Source organism: Bombus affinis, chromosome 13, assembly GCF_024516045.1.
Source record: "Bombus affinis isolate iyBomAffi1 chromosome 13, iyBomAffi1.2, whole genome shotgun sequence".
Lineage (NCBI taxonomy): Eukaryota > Metazoa > Arthropoda > Insecta > Hymenoptera > Apidae > Bombus > Bombus affinis.
This window is the reverse complement of record NC_066356.1, coordinates 12064323-12081220: the sequence shown is the minus strand read 5'-3', so window position 1 is coordinate 12081220 and position 16898 is coordinate 12064323. Positions and strand designations below refer to the sequence as shown.

General features: G+C 42.8%; 2 protein-coding genes across 10 annotated transcripts in view; one reads left to right on the top strand and one right to left on the bottom strand.

The window, feature by feature from the left end:
- The first annotated feature begins 197 nt into the window (after positions 1–197).
- LOC126923203 (NADH dehydrogenase [ubiquinone] 1 alpha subcomplex subunit 13) lies at positions 198–1412 on the top strand. Its single transcript, XM_050736469.1, has 3 exons — positions 198–403; positions 697–847; positions 1123–1412. The coding sequence occupies exons 1-3, from the start codon at positions 307–309 to the stop codon at positions 1328–1330; spliced, it is 456 nt and encodes a 151-aa protein (XP_050592426.1). The 5' UTR covers positions 198–306; the 3' UTR covers positions 1331–1412.
- A 1570-nt stretch (positions 1413–2982) lies between these two features.
- Positions 2983–16898, bottom strand: part of LOC126923185 (facilitated trehalose transporter Tret1-like) — a 35090-nt gene continuing 21174 nt past the window's right edge. For 2 of the 9 annotated variants that reach the window (XM_050736427.1, XM_050736426.1), the window contains exons 2-7: positions 8008–8336; positions 6408–6483; positions 5166–5513; positions 4911–5068; positions 4374–4826; positions 2983–3960 (exon numbers count right to left, since the gene is read on the bottom strand). In XM_050736427.1, coding sequence (XP_050592384.1) covers positions 3363–3960; positions 4374–4826; positions 4911–5068; positions 5166–5513; positions 6408–6464 — 1614 coding nt within the window. In that variant the 5' untranslated portion in view covers positions 6465–6483; positions 8008–8336 and the 3' untranslated portion in view covers positions 2983–3362. The other 7 variants (XM_050736425.1, XM_050736423.1, XM_050736428.1 and 4 more) reach the window with 7 other exon arrangements.

The window sequence follows — 16898 nt, the reverse complement described above, 5'->3', positions numbered from 1 at the left end:
CTGAATATTAATCGTATTAATATTTATAGAAATTTTCGAACAACATATAAAGGTGAGAATCGAAAGGCCTAATTCGAAAGTTTTAACTGTTTACCGCATTTTATGTACATACATATATATACTTGCGTAAAGAATCCGTGCATAACATATATATATATATATATATATAGGATGAAAAATAATTTTTGGAATGTTCACCAGGAGTGCTAGTGTTGTTCCTATGTTCTAACCAAAGTCGGATATGTTATACCGTCCGTCTTTATTAACTTATTCATTGTTTATACGGTGAATGAAAAGTTAAGAAGGATGTCTCGGCCGAAAACAGGACCTCAAGATTTACCTCCTAAGGGAGGGTATGCACCTTTCAATATCAACCGAATTAAGCTACGTAGTTTTCTAACAGGTACAAACTAACCTATAACCTACATGTATTAGTTCATTATCTAATAGATTATTGGAATTTGACTCGGTATTTTTAAAGCACTAACAGACTGGAATTAATCGAAATTAATAAATTTGAATATACAGTTGTTTCTTTAAGTACTTGTGTATTTGAAATATTTCAAAAACGATATGTAAAATTATCAGAAAGTAAAATTAATGGAATTTAGTTAAAATATTAATTTACAAGAGCGAATCATGTGGCAAATGTTATATAAAATTATAATGGTAGAACAAGGTATAATTAATTTTTAGGTCGTATGGGTGTGGGGTTATTTATTGTTACCAATGCCGTGTCAATTCCATTATACTATAAAAATTGGGTAAGCGAGCGAAAAAGAATGCTCGAAACAAAAAGTCGAGAACTAGCAACGGTGCCGATATTGCTCGCAGAAAGAGATAGAGCGTAAGCATAATTGTCTTATAATGGATATCACGTAATTTACTGTGAAAAAGATATCATGTATAAGTTATGCTATTTGTTGGTAGAATTTCATAAACGTTAGTAATATAGTTTGTTATTATCCTCATTTGCATTATCCTTATTATGCTATTTTTCTAATACATATTCATTAATTATATGAATGTATCGTGTATATTTTCGAACTTGTTATGTAATTATTCGCAGCGTGATTTTTAAAAGATTTTTGCATTTAAAGGGAGAATAATTGTTTGTCACAGGATGTTAAAACATATGAAACGAATGAGAGAATTAGAAGCTGATGTAATGAAGGATGTCCCAAATTGGGAAGTAGGCACATTTTTTGGAATGCCGATATACGAAAGTGTGCCAGAAGATACCTATATCGAACCAAATTTCGGTGAATGTTACACATATGCAGATCCTTTCGAGTTACCAACATTGCAAATATCACATTTGCTAGGGTAAACTTTACGTTATGAGGTTATGTATATGTAAGATAGTATGTTGTATTACATTAAATATAATTAATAAAGTTATATTACAAATACACGAGATTGTTGTGTACTTGCCCTGTATACCATGGCGAAAGCTGTTTAGATCGTAATTTTTATCATGCGATTATAGTAGAAACGGAGTAATTATTACGTAGAATTTCGATAAAAATTTCGAAGGTAGTTGCGAGAAATGAAATATTATTCGGGCGATTGCTTCGATCTGTTGCGTAAAAGTTGTAAATCTTTGTACATGCATTTCTTAGAAGAAAAGGGAAGAATGTAGGAAGAGAGCCGAGGCTCTCTAATCCGGTAGATGCAATCATAAAAGATGACAAATTAATCCATTTGATTAGCGTCTTTTTTTTTTTTTTTTTTTTTTTTTTTTTACAAACGAAAGTTTGTCCGACAATCTGATCATCGACTATACTCGTACGTGCTTCGAATTATACTATACTAAAAATGAACGTATCGTGTAAGTACTCCGATATCGGATACATAGCGGATTAGCAGTGATATATGACCACCGATATAACAGGTACTGCCATCTATCGGATCCGACCGAAATCGCAAGAAACTAACAGGAATATAGAACGTACAAGAAGGTGTATCACAGACGAGTTCCTGTGTTAAACAAGGAGCGCGCCACTGTGCGACAAGGACAGACGTACGACGTCTCTTTCTGATTCATCGAATTTTCGATAATTGTTTCGATAATCGTTTCTGGCACAAAATTCCGCACATTTAGAAACGAAGAATATAGAGGGGATCGGATTTCGACCGGAATTTGCTTAATCAATGGCTAATTATTCGGTTTTTAATAATTATCCGCGGCGTTCCATAGTCACGCGGAGCCCACGCCGCGAATTTTCACATAATTCTCGCTACACGTAGTTAATTTGCGATCTTTTATGCACAAAGAATTTAGTAGAGGATGTAAGGAAGCTTCTTCGATTCCTTAGAGATCGAATTAATATGGCGTAAAGTTGGTATTTGTAAAAAGTCGCAGACCAGTATCACGGCAGACGCGACATTTGCTACGATAAATGTCCATAACTAATTAATTGAAGGTAAATTCCGATTGAAATCGGCTACCTTTCGGCTTACCTAACGGTTCTACCTTTGTCTTGCGACGTTGAAAGTCGACGACCTATAGCAGGGAGAAGAGTAATTAAGGAATGATCGTGAAATTAGAGCGAGAAGCACGCCTTTGTCTTTCTTATATTATATTATAGCCTGTCCTTGTCTGACAGGAGTTGAGCAGGTGTACCTGCTCGCACGTTCTATACTCCTGTTACTTTTCTGCAGTTGCAGCCGGATCCGATAGATGGCAGAGCACTGGTCTGGTCAGATGCTGGAAGAGAATAGTTGGGTAATTTGTTGGTAAGAAGGGTAGCGTGTGTACGCACGTGCAAAGTAGATAAGTACTGGTGGTAGTTTCGATTCTGGTTAGTGGAAAAGACTAATTCATTCGTTGTAGTTTTACGATCGCGTAATTTTCTTTGTTAGACCGTCGTCGGCTTTCTTGCTATCGGTGTATCGGTGAACTCGTGCACGGATCTATCTAAAAGGTTCGGAGTTTCGCATTGGCGATGATTATCGTGGTAAATTGTAAGAAAGCTATCGTTGGAAAAATAATTCATTTATTGATAGGAAATAAAATTATATACACTTTGCAGAAAGAGAATTATATTTACAATTATGTGGAGTTGTAGCGAGGCGAATTGATATTGAACGTAGATATTTGAACGTAGCAGGTATATATAGAAAAGTAGTTGGAGAACATTTGTACGGTTCTACTCGACTGATCGGTCCGGATCTAGTTGGAAACTGCGCAAACTATCGACCATTGGTTGTATTACATTAGCGGGAAACGCTGGTTCAGGCTGGTTAAGAATGGTGTAGATGGAAAAATAGGTGAAAAAGGGGCCGGTTTCTATGGGTATATCGGATGGGTGGAAAAAGAGAGTGAATGGAGAAGGAAGGTTCGGTGGAAATGGACGGTGTTAGAAATACACGTGCTCGGACGAGATTGCGCGAGCGAGATGACGATGGTTCGCATCGGAATCATTGGCAGCTTCGCTTTTGTTCTTTTCTATATGGTCAGCGGTTAAGTCGATGCAGAAATTGTCGTAAGCGTACGCGTTTGTCGTGACATTGCGATGCTTCTCCTCGGGAATCGAGGCAAATTTCTCGAGCGTGATATTATTAGGTCGAAGAGAGACGGTGGCTGTTGGCTGGACAACGTCGGCGGTCGGGTCTGTCGCGAGCTTTCTCGAGAATTCGTTTTCTATTTCGTCGAGGCTTCGACCTCTGGTCTCGGGGAGGATGGTGAGGGCGAATGCGGCTCCTAAGCTAGAAGCTACGGCGAACGTCCACATGAAGCACTCGATTCCAACTATCGGTTCCAGATTAGGATACATTTTGATGGTTGCGAACGTTAACATTTGTACGATACTGGTGGTGATGCCTCCTAGAGATCCTCTGAACCTTAGCGGATAGAGTTCGGAGGTCATGACCCATGGCAAAGTGAGAAATCCTATCATAGAGGAGCCTACGTGGCCTCCGATGCATGCCAAGGATACCACCGATGGCAATTTGAACCTGAGAGGAAAATTCGATCGATCGATTCGATTAATTTGCGCCTTTCCCGGCCTGGTTATTATACTATTTACTAGCATTTACTATTGTGTTTGATCGTGTTTAATATTATGCCACTATTGGTATATTATCATAATAATATTATGAAATATGCTATTAGGCGAAGGAAAAAGAATAGATTATGGGAGGAATTGCTCATTTTATGGCTCCTATTACACCTGCAAACTAGAGTTACATACGTATCGTAAAAATCGTCATCGACGCGTTAAATTCGACGTGGACTGTGCCGACGATTCGTCGAATTTATGCATGCATTGTCGTGCTGGCCAGGCCAAAGCTTTACGGAGACGATCGAAAGGAAGAAGAGAAAGAGGAAGAGAAAAGTCGAGTTAATAACAAGCGGAAAAGATACGAACCTGTAGGAGAGAGCAACGCCTACGGCAGAGATCGCCATTCCTAAGCCACTGACGAAGGTTAGCGCTTTTCTGCCAAAGCTGTTGGCTAGACCAGCGCCGGCTATCGACGCGAACAACCTGATCACACCGATTCCAACGCTCGCGGAATACTCGTTCAGGTCGATACCGATGTCCTCGAGGATGCTGACCGTGTAGAAGAGGATTATATAGATGCCGGACATTTGCTGGAGCGCGAAGAAAGCGCACAGCACGAGGAAAGGCTTCCACACGCTCGGCATGTGAAGAGCTTTCAACAGACTCTCTTTTCCCTCTTCTCTTTTCACGTTTGCCTCGCAAAGTTCCTCGTACTCTCTGTCGGTGGTTAGGCCAGAGCCTCGTAGCCACAACAAGGATTCCTTCGCTTCCTCGTTTCGTCCTCGAGCGACTAGCCAACTCGGTGTTTCCGGGATCATACTGGCAAATGCAAGAAGAAGAAGAGATAGAGAAAAAAAAAAAAATATATAGATGGGAATAAAGAGGTAATAAAATAGTTATTACCGCGTTAGCGCCAGCGAGAGTATGGCAGGTGCTATACTGATGGCAGCGGCATTTTCCCACGTGGTGAACGCTCCCAACGAGTAAATCATCAGGACACCGAGCGAAACTAAAACTGGGCCACAGCTTCCCAGCCAGGCTCTTTGGTTTGGTGCGGCGGCCTGTAATATTTTCTCACCGGTCAAACCTTAATTATCATATTTGGTCGGTATAAGCTGTTAATTATTATGCGATGTAACGAATCAAAGGGAGAAATACCTCGCTGACGTAAAGATATAGGCCGTTTGCCATGCCCATGCCGATTCCACTGACGAATCTGCCCACGTATAACAGAGGCAAGTTTTTCGCTAACGCTATCAACAACCATCCAGCGACATGAGGCAAACTGGCCAACGCGATAGCCGATCTTCTTCCGAACCACTCTGCGCATAGTCCGGCGATTAACGAGCCCAAAGGATTAGAGATGACACCTAGAGCAGCGATCCAAGAGGTCTGATCGGTGTTGGCCGAGTTACTGGCCAACAGTTTCGGCACTAAAATCGCGCTGAATCCTTGACCAAGCCCCACGGATATTTGTCCAGAATGCGCCGCCAGGCCAGCGAATATCTAAAAGTAGCGACACCTTTGAATACCACCTATGAGAATCACCTTGGTCGCGGTGAAAATGCGGCGCGGTGAAAATACGGCGCGGTGAAAATGCGCCGCGGTGAAAATGCGCCACGGTGAAAAGCACGGTAAACGATCCGTAGTATAGGTAGGATCCGGCATCGGCGATCCGGTGTGCCGTTTCGTATCTCGTATCGGTCGGTATCGGTTTCCGCGTTTCGACCAATATCGGGCTTGCGCGTGTCGCGCCCGATTCGACCTAAGAGATGCAATAGGAGATGAATTCCGTTCGCGGTCGTCCCGAACGCCAACGGATTACGCAACGATGCAACGTCGCTCAACTGGCCTCGTGGAAACAAGTCCGCGCGCATCTTCTCCACCGATACGTCGAATCGCGATAATTACCGCAACAGATCGCGATCGTTCGATTGCATTGTCTCGTTACTCGCGTACACTTGTGCAACGCGTGCCGGAGCCCTTTTGCTTTTCTTCCCCCGACACTGTATCTCTCGAGTCGCTCCGTCTCGCCGCTCCTGTTCTTCCGCATGCCATTCTTCCTACGATTCGTCCGATATTCGTACGATATCTCTCGTCGCTGTTCGCTCCTTGCAAATTAACCGCGGATTCGCCGGACGTCGTTCTCCAACTAACGACTGTCATCGAAACACCTTTCCAATCTGCCGCAGTACCATCGAGATTCTATCGAGTATTCATCAGATAACGATAAGACAAAGCGGAACGAACGTGTTTAGGAAGAGAGCTTCCTCCGATAGTTGCAGCGCGATTCGATCGCCGCATTCGCGATTGCGCAAACCATCTTATCGATCCTTTTTTAAATTATCGAAATTGATTCATCGACCATCGAATCGAACAGAGTTGCAGTTATTTCCTTACCGCTTTCTTCTGACCAGAGCATGCCACCTTCCACCACAGCTTCGCTCGAGTGATCATCGCGTTGCACGAATCTTATCTGTAACAGAGAGAGAGAGAGAGAGAGAGAGAGAGAGGAGGCAACTTTCTTAAAAGAAGCAAGTGAGAAATGTGAAACACGTAAATTCGTAGAAGCCGGAAGCTTCCAACGAGACTATCTTTCGCTCTTTTCGATCGAACAATCGCAGCCGTTTAAAGCCTAAGCGATCGCTCTTATAGCGACGATATGGAACACGATGCGTTTCGATTTTTCATCGCGTCTCTATCGCTTCTCGTGACAGATTCGCCATTTCTCTACTTTTCTCTTTCTCCGCGTTATCACGTTCTCCGATTAAACAAAACGGCGATCCCTCTATCGGATCCTTGTCTATCGATCGTATAAATCTATAAGCTATAGTTTGTATAGTTTGAGCTTTATGTTCGATCCACTATCGGATAATAGATGGTTGTTGCGAATGCCGGTGCTCTTTTTTCCTCGTTTCCCTCGTTCTCGTTTTCCCTAATAATTCACGTAAGAAACTGAAACATCGTGATCCAACGATCGCAGCGGGACGCTTGCACAAAGCACGCGTTATGATCGGTCTCGTGCACATTCGCAATTACGTATAAAGATCGCTGACGTTCAACAGGAAAACCTGCGATGATACCGATTCTACGTGCAAGATTCGCGATAATGCTCGAAAATGATCGCAAGTACGACTGTCGTGTTACGTGAGACGGATGGCGAGTTGCGCGACGGAAGCGGTACGATCGAATCGGATCGAACGGGACGGAATGGAAAATTTTACGGTTCCGACCAGTTTTACGATATTTTTTCTTTCATTCTCTCTTTCTCTCTTTCCGTCTTCCTCGCTGAATTCTCGAAACAAGCGGTCGTTTATTCTTCCAACTGGCGAACATGTTTTCACAAGTGTATATAACGTGCGCAATGCTGGACAATCGTGACGGTTGAACCGCTGCTTAAATAAATATGCCACTTGTTGTATTTCGTCCAACCTGTCGATGCTTCTATATCGATTTAATCGCGACGCTGGTGCACGCGGACGCAATAAAAACTTATTATCGCCTTTGCACGCTAACAATCTTTCGTTAATGCCTTTTCAAGCGACTTTGACGAACGAGTGGCTGTCGACGCTGTTCCTTCCCGTTAAATATCGATCGATCGTCGTCGTTATCGTTAATTTGTCGCAGAACTGTAAAACGATTCGTTAATGCCAAAAAAAAAAAAAAAAGACCATGTGCAAGCGTCGGACGCATTAACGGCGTTAACGTAACCGTCAGCCGTAATACGACCAGCTATCTGCGTACGTACATACGTATGGTACGATACATACTTTTTGTTCTCGATACGCGATCCGTTTTGAAATCGGACCGAGTTATACCGAATTATTCCAAATTTGTGAACGACGCGTAATCAGTCCTAACGCGTTTTAACGCACATATCGCAACGATCCGCGATAAGATACATCGTACGATATTTATTTACCTAATCTATTATTAGCTGATGTAATACTTGAAAAGAGCAACTTTAAGACAGCTGAGATCGATGTAAAGAGATACTAACCTTTGGTATATATTAACGAGTTGTACGTATTAAACGTAGGACGTGACAAGCCGAGTTCGAGTTTCCTTCCTTTTCGTTCAATTTCGATAACGTTACGTGCCCCAGTGATAGTATGGCCAAGTCCAATGGCCCATTCCTCGCTCGACAAACGATTTACAACTTGTTCGGAGAGTAGAATACGAGCAGAACGCGGATTCTCACGGTAACCTCGTATCACGCCGATCGTCAGCTCAAGGATCGTAAATCACTTTTATTGGCGACAGTTGTGTCGGTCTGTCTCGGTGCAAGGATGTTCCGCTATTGGATTTCGCCACTGTGAATCCTGTATCCTATAAATATAAAATCCTATAAAACGGCGATGTCACGTTTTAGACAGGGGCGACCAGGGCGACGACGGAACGTAGATGCACCTGTGGCAGGTCGGAAGGCGGCAGAGAACACGAGCTACGATCAAAGTTATTTCGATTGCGACCCGAGTTCTCGCCGCGCCGCACCGTGCCGCGCCGCGCCGCGTCGCGCAGCACCGGTGACGATCAACGTTCTTGCTCCTTCCGCGTTAAAATCACGACAACCTGCGAACCAACGGTGTACACACGTGCTTCCGATTCATCGAGACTGTTCCGTACACAAACACGCACGGACATATACACATATAAGAGGTCCGCCGTGGGTTTTTTCGCTTCTCACTCGACACTGAGATGATTTTCGCCGGCGCGTTCGCATTTATAGTCGCGGCAAGGCGCCTCTCTCAAAACGTCGCTTCGCGAAGCGCCCTTCCAGGGTCGTCTCGAGGTCTCTCTCCCTCTCCCTCACCCTCCCCCCTCTAACTCGCTCTCTCTCTCTCTCTCTCTCTCTCTCTCTCCCTCTCTCTCCCTCTCGCGCTATTACCAGAAATCTTCTCCGACCCCTAAACTATATTTCTACGTGGCGACTTTATTTTTTCTTCTGCTGACAAAAATTGCCCGCATTGTCGCTTCGTTTCACAACGAGCTATCCTTTTGCAAGGAGAAACGAGTCGAACGACCTAGAAAGGTAGCTGATCCTCGATTCCTCTGTGGGAGCAATCGAACTTGGGGAAGACACGGCGTCAAGATGCGACGATCGTGCTTTTACGAGAATTCGCAAATGCTCTCTTTCTTTTTTACACGTTTTTACATCGGACAATCGATTTTCGACAGAGACGATTTTCACAAAGACGGTGGTTTTTCCTGGTAACAGGATAATTGCGCGTCGCTGAATGTTATTAACGGCGTAGCCGATTATTGGATGATTCTGCGGCTGCGAAACGCCCTATCGTCGCGCGTGTCGTCTCGGAAATGTCCGATTTTAAAGCGTTTTATGATCGGCTGACAAAATCGATACGTAAGATGGACGTGCCTTTTCACTTTTTTAAGTCGTAACGTTTCTAACAGGTTCGGAACGGTTTCGAAGGAGACTTACTTGCTTGTTTACTGGCTCGCTGCTTTAACGGAGTTGTCCGGCGAATGCAAACTGCTCGCTGTGACGGACGAACCTTATCTCGACTAAAACCGCGTCTAACGAAGCTCGCGATACAATCGAGTCTTTGATCCACGAGATTCGAGACCATGATCGGGTTACGTACTACTTGCCAATAAACGCGTTTGCCGGTAAAAGCTGCAATTATATTGCGCGTTCGCGACAAAAGGCTGGATCTTTCTGGCGACTGTAAGCGTCAATTATAATAAGTATAACTATAAGCGATTAATAAGAACAGGCTGGCATCTTAGCCTGTGGTCGATATTGAACAGACGACCGATCGATCCTTAATCGATCCGCCTAAGTAAGATCAACGACGCGATGTAAATCACCGATGTAAAGCACCGATATTTTTCACCGTTTTTATACCGCGCAATTTTTCAACGAACGTTTCTATTATTGACAAACAGTCGGCTGTATGTAAGTGACTGACTAAACGTATCCATCATATAGGTAGATTGTCATAATGTATATTAATAATTAGCATAATGTACATTATCGTAATAGCAGCATATTGATATGCATATTCGAGGCCCGTACAACATCCGTCATTTAACGTTTATTTTACCGTTTATTCTATCGTTCTATGTCGTAGGAAATATTTTGAAATTTCATTGGCCCCGTAATAAATTATTTCAACTTTACGGTAAATAATTAGAGCGCTAATATATTAATATCGCATATGGTTCCATATGGTGGGGGAATTATATTGCCGATTAAGCATCGAATCGTCGTTACTAGTTGTTGGCCTGGACAAATATGTTTTCTATATTTCGATTTGGATACGTATTTACGCTGATACGATGAGCGCCGTTACGAGAGACATCATCGTGCGCACTGCACTGCACTGCACTGCACTGCACTGCGCTGCACTGCTGCACCGTAAGGAGCACGAAGCACGGAGCACGGGGCACGGGGCACGGGGTGCGATACACGCAGTCGAGGTCTGCAAGTATCCTTTTCTTTATCGACCACTTGTTATCCCTTTACGATCGGTGTTTCTTTGAATCACTTTTTCATCAGTCGAGCGTTATATGATCGCCAGGGCCTTCGAACTCGATTTTTCCAAGGAGAATTCTGTCTGACCTAAAAATCTTGCCTCTCGAGCCGTCGATGAATCTGTCGATGAATGTCGTGTCATGGGAACGAGAGTCCTTACATCCGTGAAATAGTAACCGAGACTCTGATGGTTTCGTCGTTGAAAACACGAGTGACTGGTACATTTTGATCCATCGATCCCAACTCTCTCTCTCTCTCTCTCTCTCTCTCTCTTTCCCTCTCTATAGCTCTCTAAGACTAACCCACGCAGTGATTCATTTTCGCGGATCGAATTGTAAATGAAAGCGAAGCACCGTCGTCTTACCTTGAACGAAAGTGATCGATCAACGCGAGAAACCTGTAGTCTGTAACGAATGTAAAACCCACTTGGGAATGGAAGCTATCTAGATCGTAGATAAACATTTAAAATTCTCAAAGACTGTCGATTTTTTCCTCTCATTGCGGATTAACTTTGCGACATTGTTCGTAAATCGCATGCGACGAAATGACATGTAATTTTTGTGGATAGTTGACGCGTTGGAAGCACGTGTTCGAATAATCGCATCCTGTATAAAGTCTTATTTCCAGCTTCTCGTTATATAAGCGAATCGGTGCTATTTCTCGATCGCCAAAGATCGATAGGATTGGACAATGGATGAGTGGACAAGAGTGCCGTAGGAAGGGATAATATCTTCCAGTGTTTAGGTTTCGAACAACGATCTCCGCTTTTTGTTTCTTTCGTCCTTTAAACGCGCGTAAAACGCAGGGGTTCTACGTTTACGCGTGTTTAAAAGGCAAAGAAGGTAAAGAAGCAAGATGGAGGGAGAAGAAGAATGGAATAAGGAGAAGCAAAAACACGTCGACGGTCAAAGTCGTCGGTTATACTATTTTTCGGTAATTGTCGATCGCTGAATGCCGCGAACGCCGTGTCGATCGAAAAAGTATTGTCGATTTTACTCCTGGATCATTGTACCCGCTATCGCTATAACGCACGCTCCTCTATTAATCTAATCTGAGATGTTTGTCGTTATTTATCGCTATCTTCGCATCGTTTTGTCTCAATTTCAATTTCTTTTCAAGTTCTTTTCCAAGTTCTTTTGTTGACTTTGCGATTAGTAATTATCTATTATTCGCCTATTTATATTTCTCTGACTAGCATATAGCATATGCCAGGACGGTGGTCGATGATTCGACGACGAGCGAAAGAATAATCCGTTCGTAACCAAAACGCCAGATATTATCCGATTTATCGAACGACGAGTGTCGGTGTTTGATAAATCTGTTAATTTGATGCACGTTACACGAAGAAGAACCATCGGATCGGATTATTACGATCAAGTTGGTCGTGTCGCCTGATCGATGTTTTCCGGTCGTTGCGCGTTCGACGAAGGCATGGGACACCGAGGGTGCATAGTTTGCTGGTTCGCTAGTCTTACACGCTGTTACACGCTCTGGCATATTTATAACAAGCGGTTATTTATAATTTATGGAATGCCGGCTATGTCATACTATTGTCATACTATTTACCTATACTATACGTATATGAACATTTTTCGAAGGCATGCACAATTGCTCGCCGTTCTAATCGCACTGTAAACAACCGGCTGATAAATTCTGTTCGTCATTGTCCTTTTTTTATCGACTCGTAGCTCACTTTTTTAAAGCATTCTTTTTCCTTTAATACTTTACGCGACATACCTTTCTTCTACAAACGATTACTCATTGTCAGTTATTCGTTTCGTTATCGTTTCGTCACCGACGATCGCTGCAAATCCGCGTTCCCTCTTTACTTTTTACCGTTTGGTGCATCCCGATGACCATCGACGAGAACTTTCCGATATGCGAATATCAAAAGCAAAATACATTAGAAAGACATTTTATCGATTAAACGACACACGCCGCGCCACTTAACTCAACTTCAGCTTCTTTTCCGTGAGATAAGACGGGACAAGAATATCTGTATCGTCGCGATCTCGCATTCGCTCTTATCGATCGTTTAATCGTGTTAGTCGGCCTACGATTCTCCCTCTGAATAATCGGAAAAATCTGGAAACGTAAAGATCTAGCCCGACCGTAACCGAACATTTTCTAACGATCGTTGACGATGTTGATTTCGTTACGTCGATTGTTTCTTTTCCGCTATTTTCCTCAGCCATCGAGAGATACAAGAATATCGATACATGGCCGCCGGTGATGGCGAAACGTTCGATAAAACGGATCGTTGCCATTCGTATCGGTTCAATGCAAACTTGTCGAGCAAGGGCTACTTGCAACGCGAAAAATAATTGCACGGAACGGTTCGCGGATCCGAACTGGTAGTCGTCGTCGTCGTTGTTCTTCCAAGCCGTGAGAGGAAAAAGGAAATAAACTTTGACAAATTTATTTAGAAGAAGGTTTTGTATAGCGTTTTCTGTTGAACCGTTTGTATCAGAGATTGAAATACTGGATCGCTAGTATCCGGGCGGGATCGTTGCAATTACGTACGTATCGGGAGCCGATGTTTTCTTCCAGCAGACACTTGGTTCCCCTCGGAGACCTTGCCATTGATCGACCACTGTGCGAATGAACGAAAGTTGGACTGTATTAACGCGACCGTATTAAACCAGGAAACAAGTCCAAGGACTTGTTTGACTCAGGAAGCCGCTATCTCCATGACGAATGACTTTTATGTAAATCCAAGTGGCAGCCCTCCGAAGCTTTCCATTTCCGATTGCGATTGACCTTATCATACATTGCTAACAAGATTCTTTTCTTTCGTTCTCCTCTCTCTCTCTCTCTCTCTCTCCCTCTTTCCTTCTCTCTTCATTGGCGCCTACAAATCTAGTCGCATTTTTTCTCGCAAATTGCGCGAAACGCACTACCGTTGTTAAATCGAGAATCTCTGGAATCTGCTAGAACGATCGAAAATAGACAGTCTACGTTGTTGTATCGTAATCAATGTTTTAACCAATCGCACGCGTAATCGACGACAATTAATTTAGATAAGCAGATAGTGACCGACGAGAGAAGAAATTTCGATCGGTAAAAGAAAAAGGAGGATAGAGAGGGAAAAGTAACTACGGTACTCGCTGTTCCCCGATAGCTCGTGAATGCGATAAGAAAAAGTTGTTTGTCTCGTAAATTTACCACGGGACGAAAAACGATTATCTATGGACGCAGGCTACGAAATATATAAACCGTTAAACGGATCGATAATGCTATATTGCAACAAAAGAGGAAAACGCAAGAGTCGAGGCTCGTTGACCAGATTAATAACGCTGTTATATTATTACGTGACTCGTGCGACTGCCATTATTTTCTTGCATCGTATTCTGCGAAACCTTTGCGAGATCTCGTTTTTCCCCTCTCGTTCTGTTTCTCTTACAACTCGAACGTAGATCGATTGTTCGTTTATCTATCCCCTGGTTCTTAATCTCGTCACGTTGTTTCACCAGTTATGGCACAAGTATAGACAAGTATAGACGAGTATAAGGTAACTGGTTGACGTTCGATTCTACGTTGCTATAACGTTGTATAGAGAGCTGAAAACGCGCGACACGGACGCGACCGTGGATGAATTGTCCGACGCCTTTCGCGTGCAAAATGATATCGCGTAATATCGACGTAATACGAAACAATTCAGACAATGGGACTGTATCGCGGTCGTAGGAACTCGTCGCAATTTCACGATCGCCGATTCAGATGCATCGCCGATCTAACGACGCTTATTTCTTTATTTTTATTTATTTATTCGCTTATTTAGCCTCGCGAGGGAACCGTCGTGAAAGAATTTCATCGATACGAGCAAAAGCTCGTACCGCTGCTAACAGAAAAGTTTCTGCGGAAACAATGCTGGCAACCTTATTGATATTAACGATAACGTCGTGACTTGAAACGATTAAAGTGTCGTTGATTTGACCGACAACTTAATCTTATTGCGTTATCACTCACGTTATCGAGAAAAGTTCATTTCGAGAGGGTTAAAATACTAAAAGCTTCTTCGTCCAAACAAAATGGAAAACAGAACAGAGATGGAAACAGTGGTGGGTTTAATACGAATATCGGTACGACGACGATTGGGTTGAAAAGCGAATGGGAGAAGGTTGAAGGACGATGTTGCGATTGACGGTCGATGGTCGTTCGATCCTAGAATCCAAGAATCCTAAAACGGGATGCGATGCGCGTATCGCGAGTCCACGATCTCGGTATATAAGTGGTCGCTGGCAGCATAAGAGTCGATGAAATTACGTTGACAGAGACGGACGACAGTAAACGAAAGCTTGAGAGAAGACGCGTGTGATTTGTGCGCGCAAAACGATCGGATAATTAGTCCGTGGCGAATTCACCACCTGGTTTCTTTTCTTATCCTTTCTTCCATCCTTTTAATTAAGATTACCACAACGACGTACGTAGATCGTCGCCGAATTCGCGATTCTGTCTGTTTCTACGCAACACGATAAATTTCGATTTAGAGAATGCCAACGCTGTTTTCTCACGCGACGAAACGATACGTGTTCGTTACGCGATCCTGTTAACACGACCATTAACTCGATAACCATCGGCTCGGTATCGAGGCTGAAAAAGTGTTAAACTAAAATGGAAAAAATAAAAAGAAAAAGAAAAAGAAAAAGAAAAAGAAGAAGAGGGAGAGAAGAAAAACGAAGGAAAAGATGAGAGGAATTTCCGGAAAACGGACAACGTATCAGGTTTCATTTGGTATTATTACGCAACCCCGATGACTACACCGATGATAGAAGCGTTGCAACTATATCGGTAAGATTATAACCTGCCACATAATCGCATACGATAGTTTATAGATCTTTTATTTTTTATTATTTAAATAACTATCCATTTCCGTGTATCTTATAATTAAAAACGCCGCATGGTTACGTACTTACCGTACATGGAAAGAATAATTTAGGTCTGCTTGCTAATCAGAGTTACCAAAGTCTCGGCTTTTGGATCAAAGTTAGCAAAGTCGGACATTCGAGAAATTCGATAGAAACGTTCGATTTAACAGAGCTTTGAAACAGAAATATTTATTCCATCGCGAATAATTCAAAGTAAACGACTCGTTGTGCTGGTATTCGTCGATAGGTGTCGGCTCATTTTCTCGTTTTATTTCTAAAACCAACTGTCTACAAACGATTTTTTAGCAACCATTTTTTTTCACTCTTTCCGGCTGTATACGGAAACGATACTCTATAAATATTAATAAACCCGCGTTATACTTATATTATATAGCTGCGTGAACGTAATTTATCATTTCCGATCCTCCATGCATCAACGAATTTTTCACGAACCTGTTTCCTTCTGCGGTTACGTAATTATTTAATTATCATTGTATAATTATTGCATCCTTGCTAAACCATGACCCTCGTAACGTTTGTTACGAGCAACAAGTTGATAACATGATGCGATACAGCCGACTTTTTTTCATTTACACCGCGTTTCTTAGTCTCTCGCGATAAAGAGACCGCGATTTTTTCATACGTTAACAGCAGCATCGAAACGATTTTCGTTTCGCGATCGCGGCACATACCTAAGCATACCATCACAAGGCACATACCATCGAAAGCATTAGGTTCGCACCGACCGTTCGAATTATCGGCTAAACGCTTTCCAACTTAGCTGTCCAATTTTCTGTCGATCCTTTGATATCTGTTCAACGGATTACGCATACGTTAAATTGGCTTCGTTAGGATCTTTAACGGTTGACGAAGCCGGCACGTGTGCTACGGTGAATCTGAATTCGGTATCGGACGATCCTGCGATACCCATGTACACAGACAGAGAGTCACTCGCATTTAATATACGGATTAATACACTCTTTAAAACGTTAAAAAGACATTTTTTGAAATTCCGTCCAACGACTCGATGAGCTGTGCCGACGCGCTACACGAATTAGTTTACTGGATGGCGCGTAAACAAATTTTTCAGAGAATCGTAATTTAACAAAACAGAATCGCGAAAAGTCAGCTTTTACGACTCCTTTATCTGTTCAGCCCGTGTAACGAAAATTGAAACGATACGTTTCGTAAATTCGTAGATCGGCTGTAGATCGTACCATGCGCGTTGAACGATGCTGTGTGTCGAGATCGATCGATGCAGAAACAGACGTGATACAGGTATCGAAGGATGTAAGAATCTCGAGACTTATCTTCTCTTCTCGCAATTATGACCAACTGCAGTCTCTTTTACACCTAGTCTAACGAACTAATTCTGCCAACTTGTCATAGAAATCTATTTTAGAGCGTGTCCGAATGTTAAGGAGCGCGTGACTTACCAAAAAACAATCGGCACAAGTGTAAAAGTACCGCACAGCGGTTACCGATGCTATCAGGTGCTAATTTTCCAAATGAAGTATCGCTCGTTGA

What these genes read in the sequence shown, in the direction of transcription:
- LOC126923203 (XM_050736469.1), top strand. Translation starts at nt 307, where the DNA reads ATGTCTCGGCCGAAAACAGGACCTCAAGATTTACCTCCTAAGGGAGGG. An exon ending in GCTACGTAGTTTTCTAACAG is followed by an intron (nt 404 to 696) that starts GTACAAACTAAC and finishes ATTAATTTTTAG; the next exon opens with GTCGTATGGGTGTGGGGTTA. An exon ending in CTCGCAGAAAGAGATAGAGC is followed by an intron (nt 848 to 1,122) that starts GTAAGCATAATT and finishes TGTTTGTCACAG; the next exon opens with GATGTTAAAACATATGAAAC.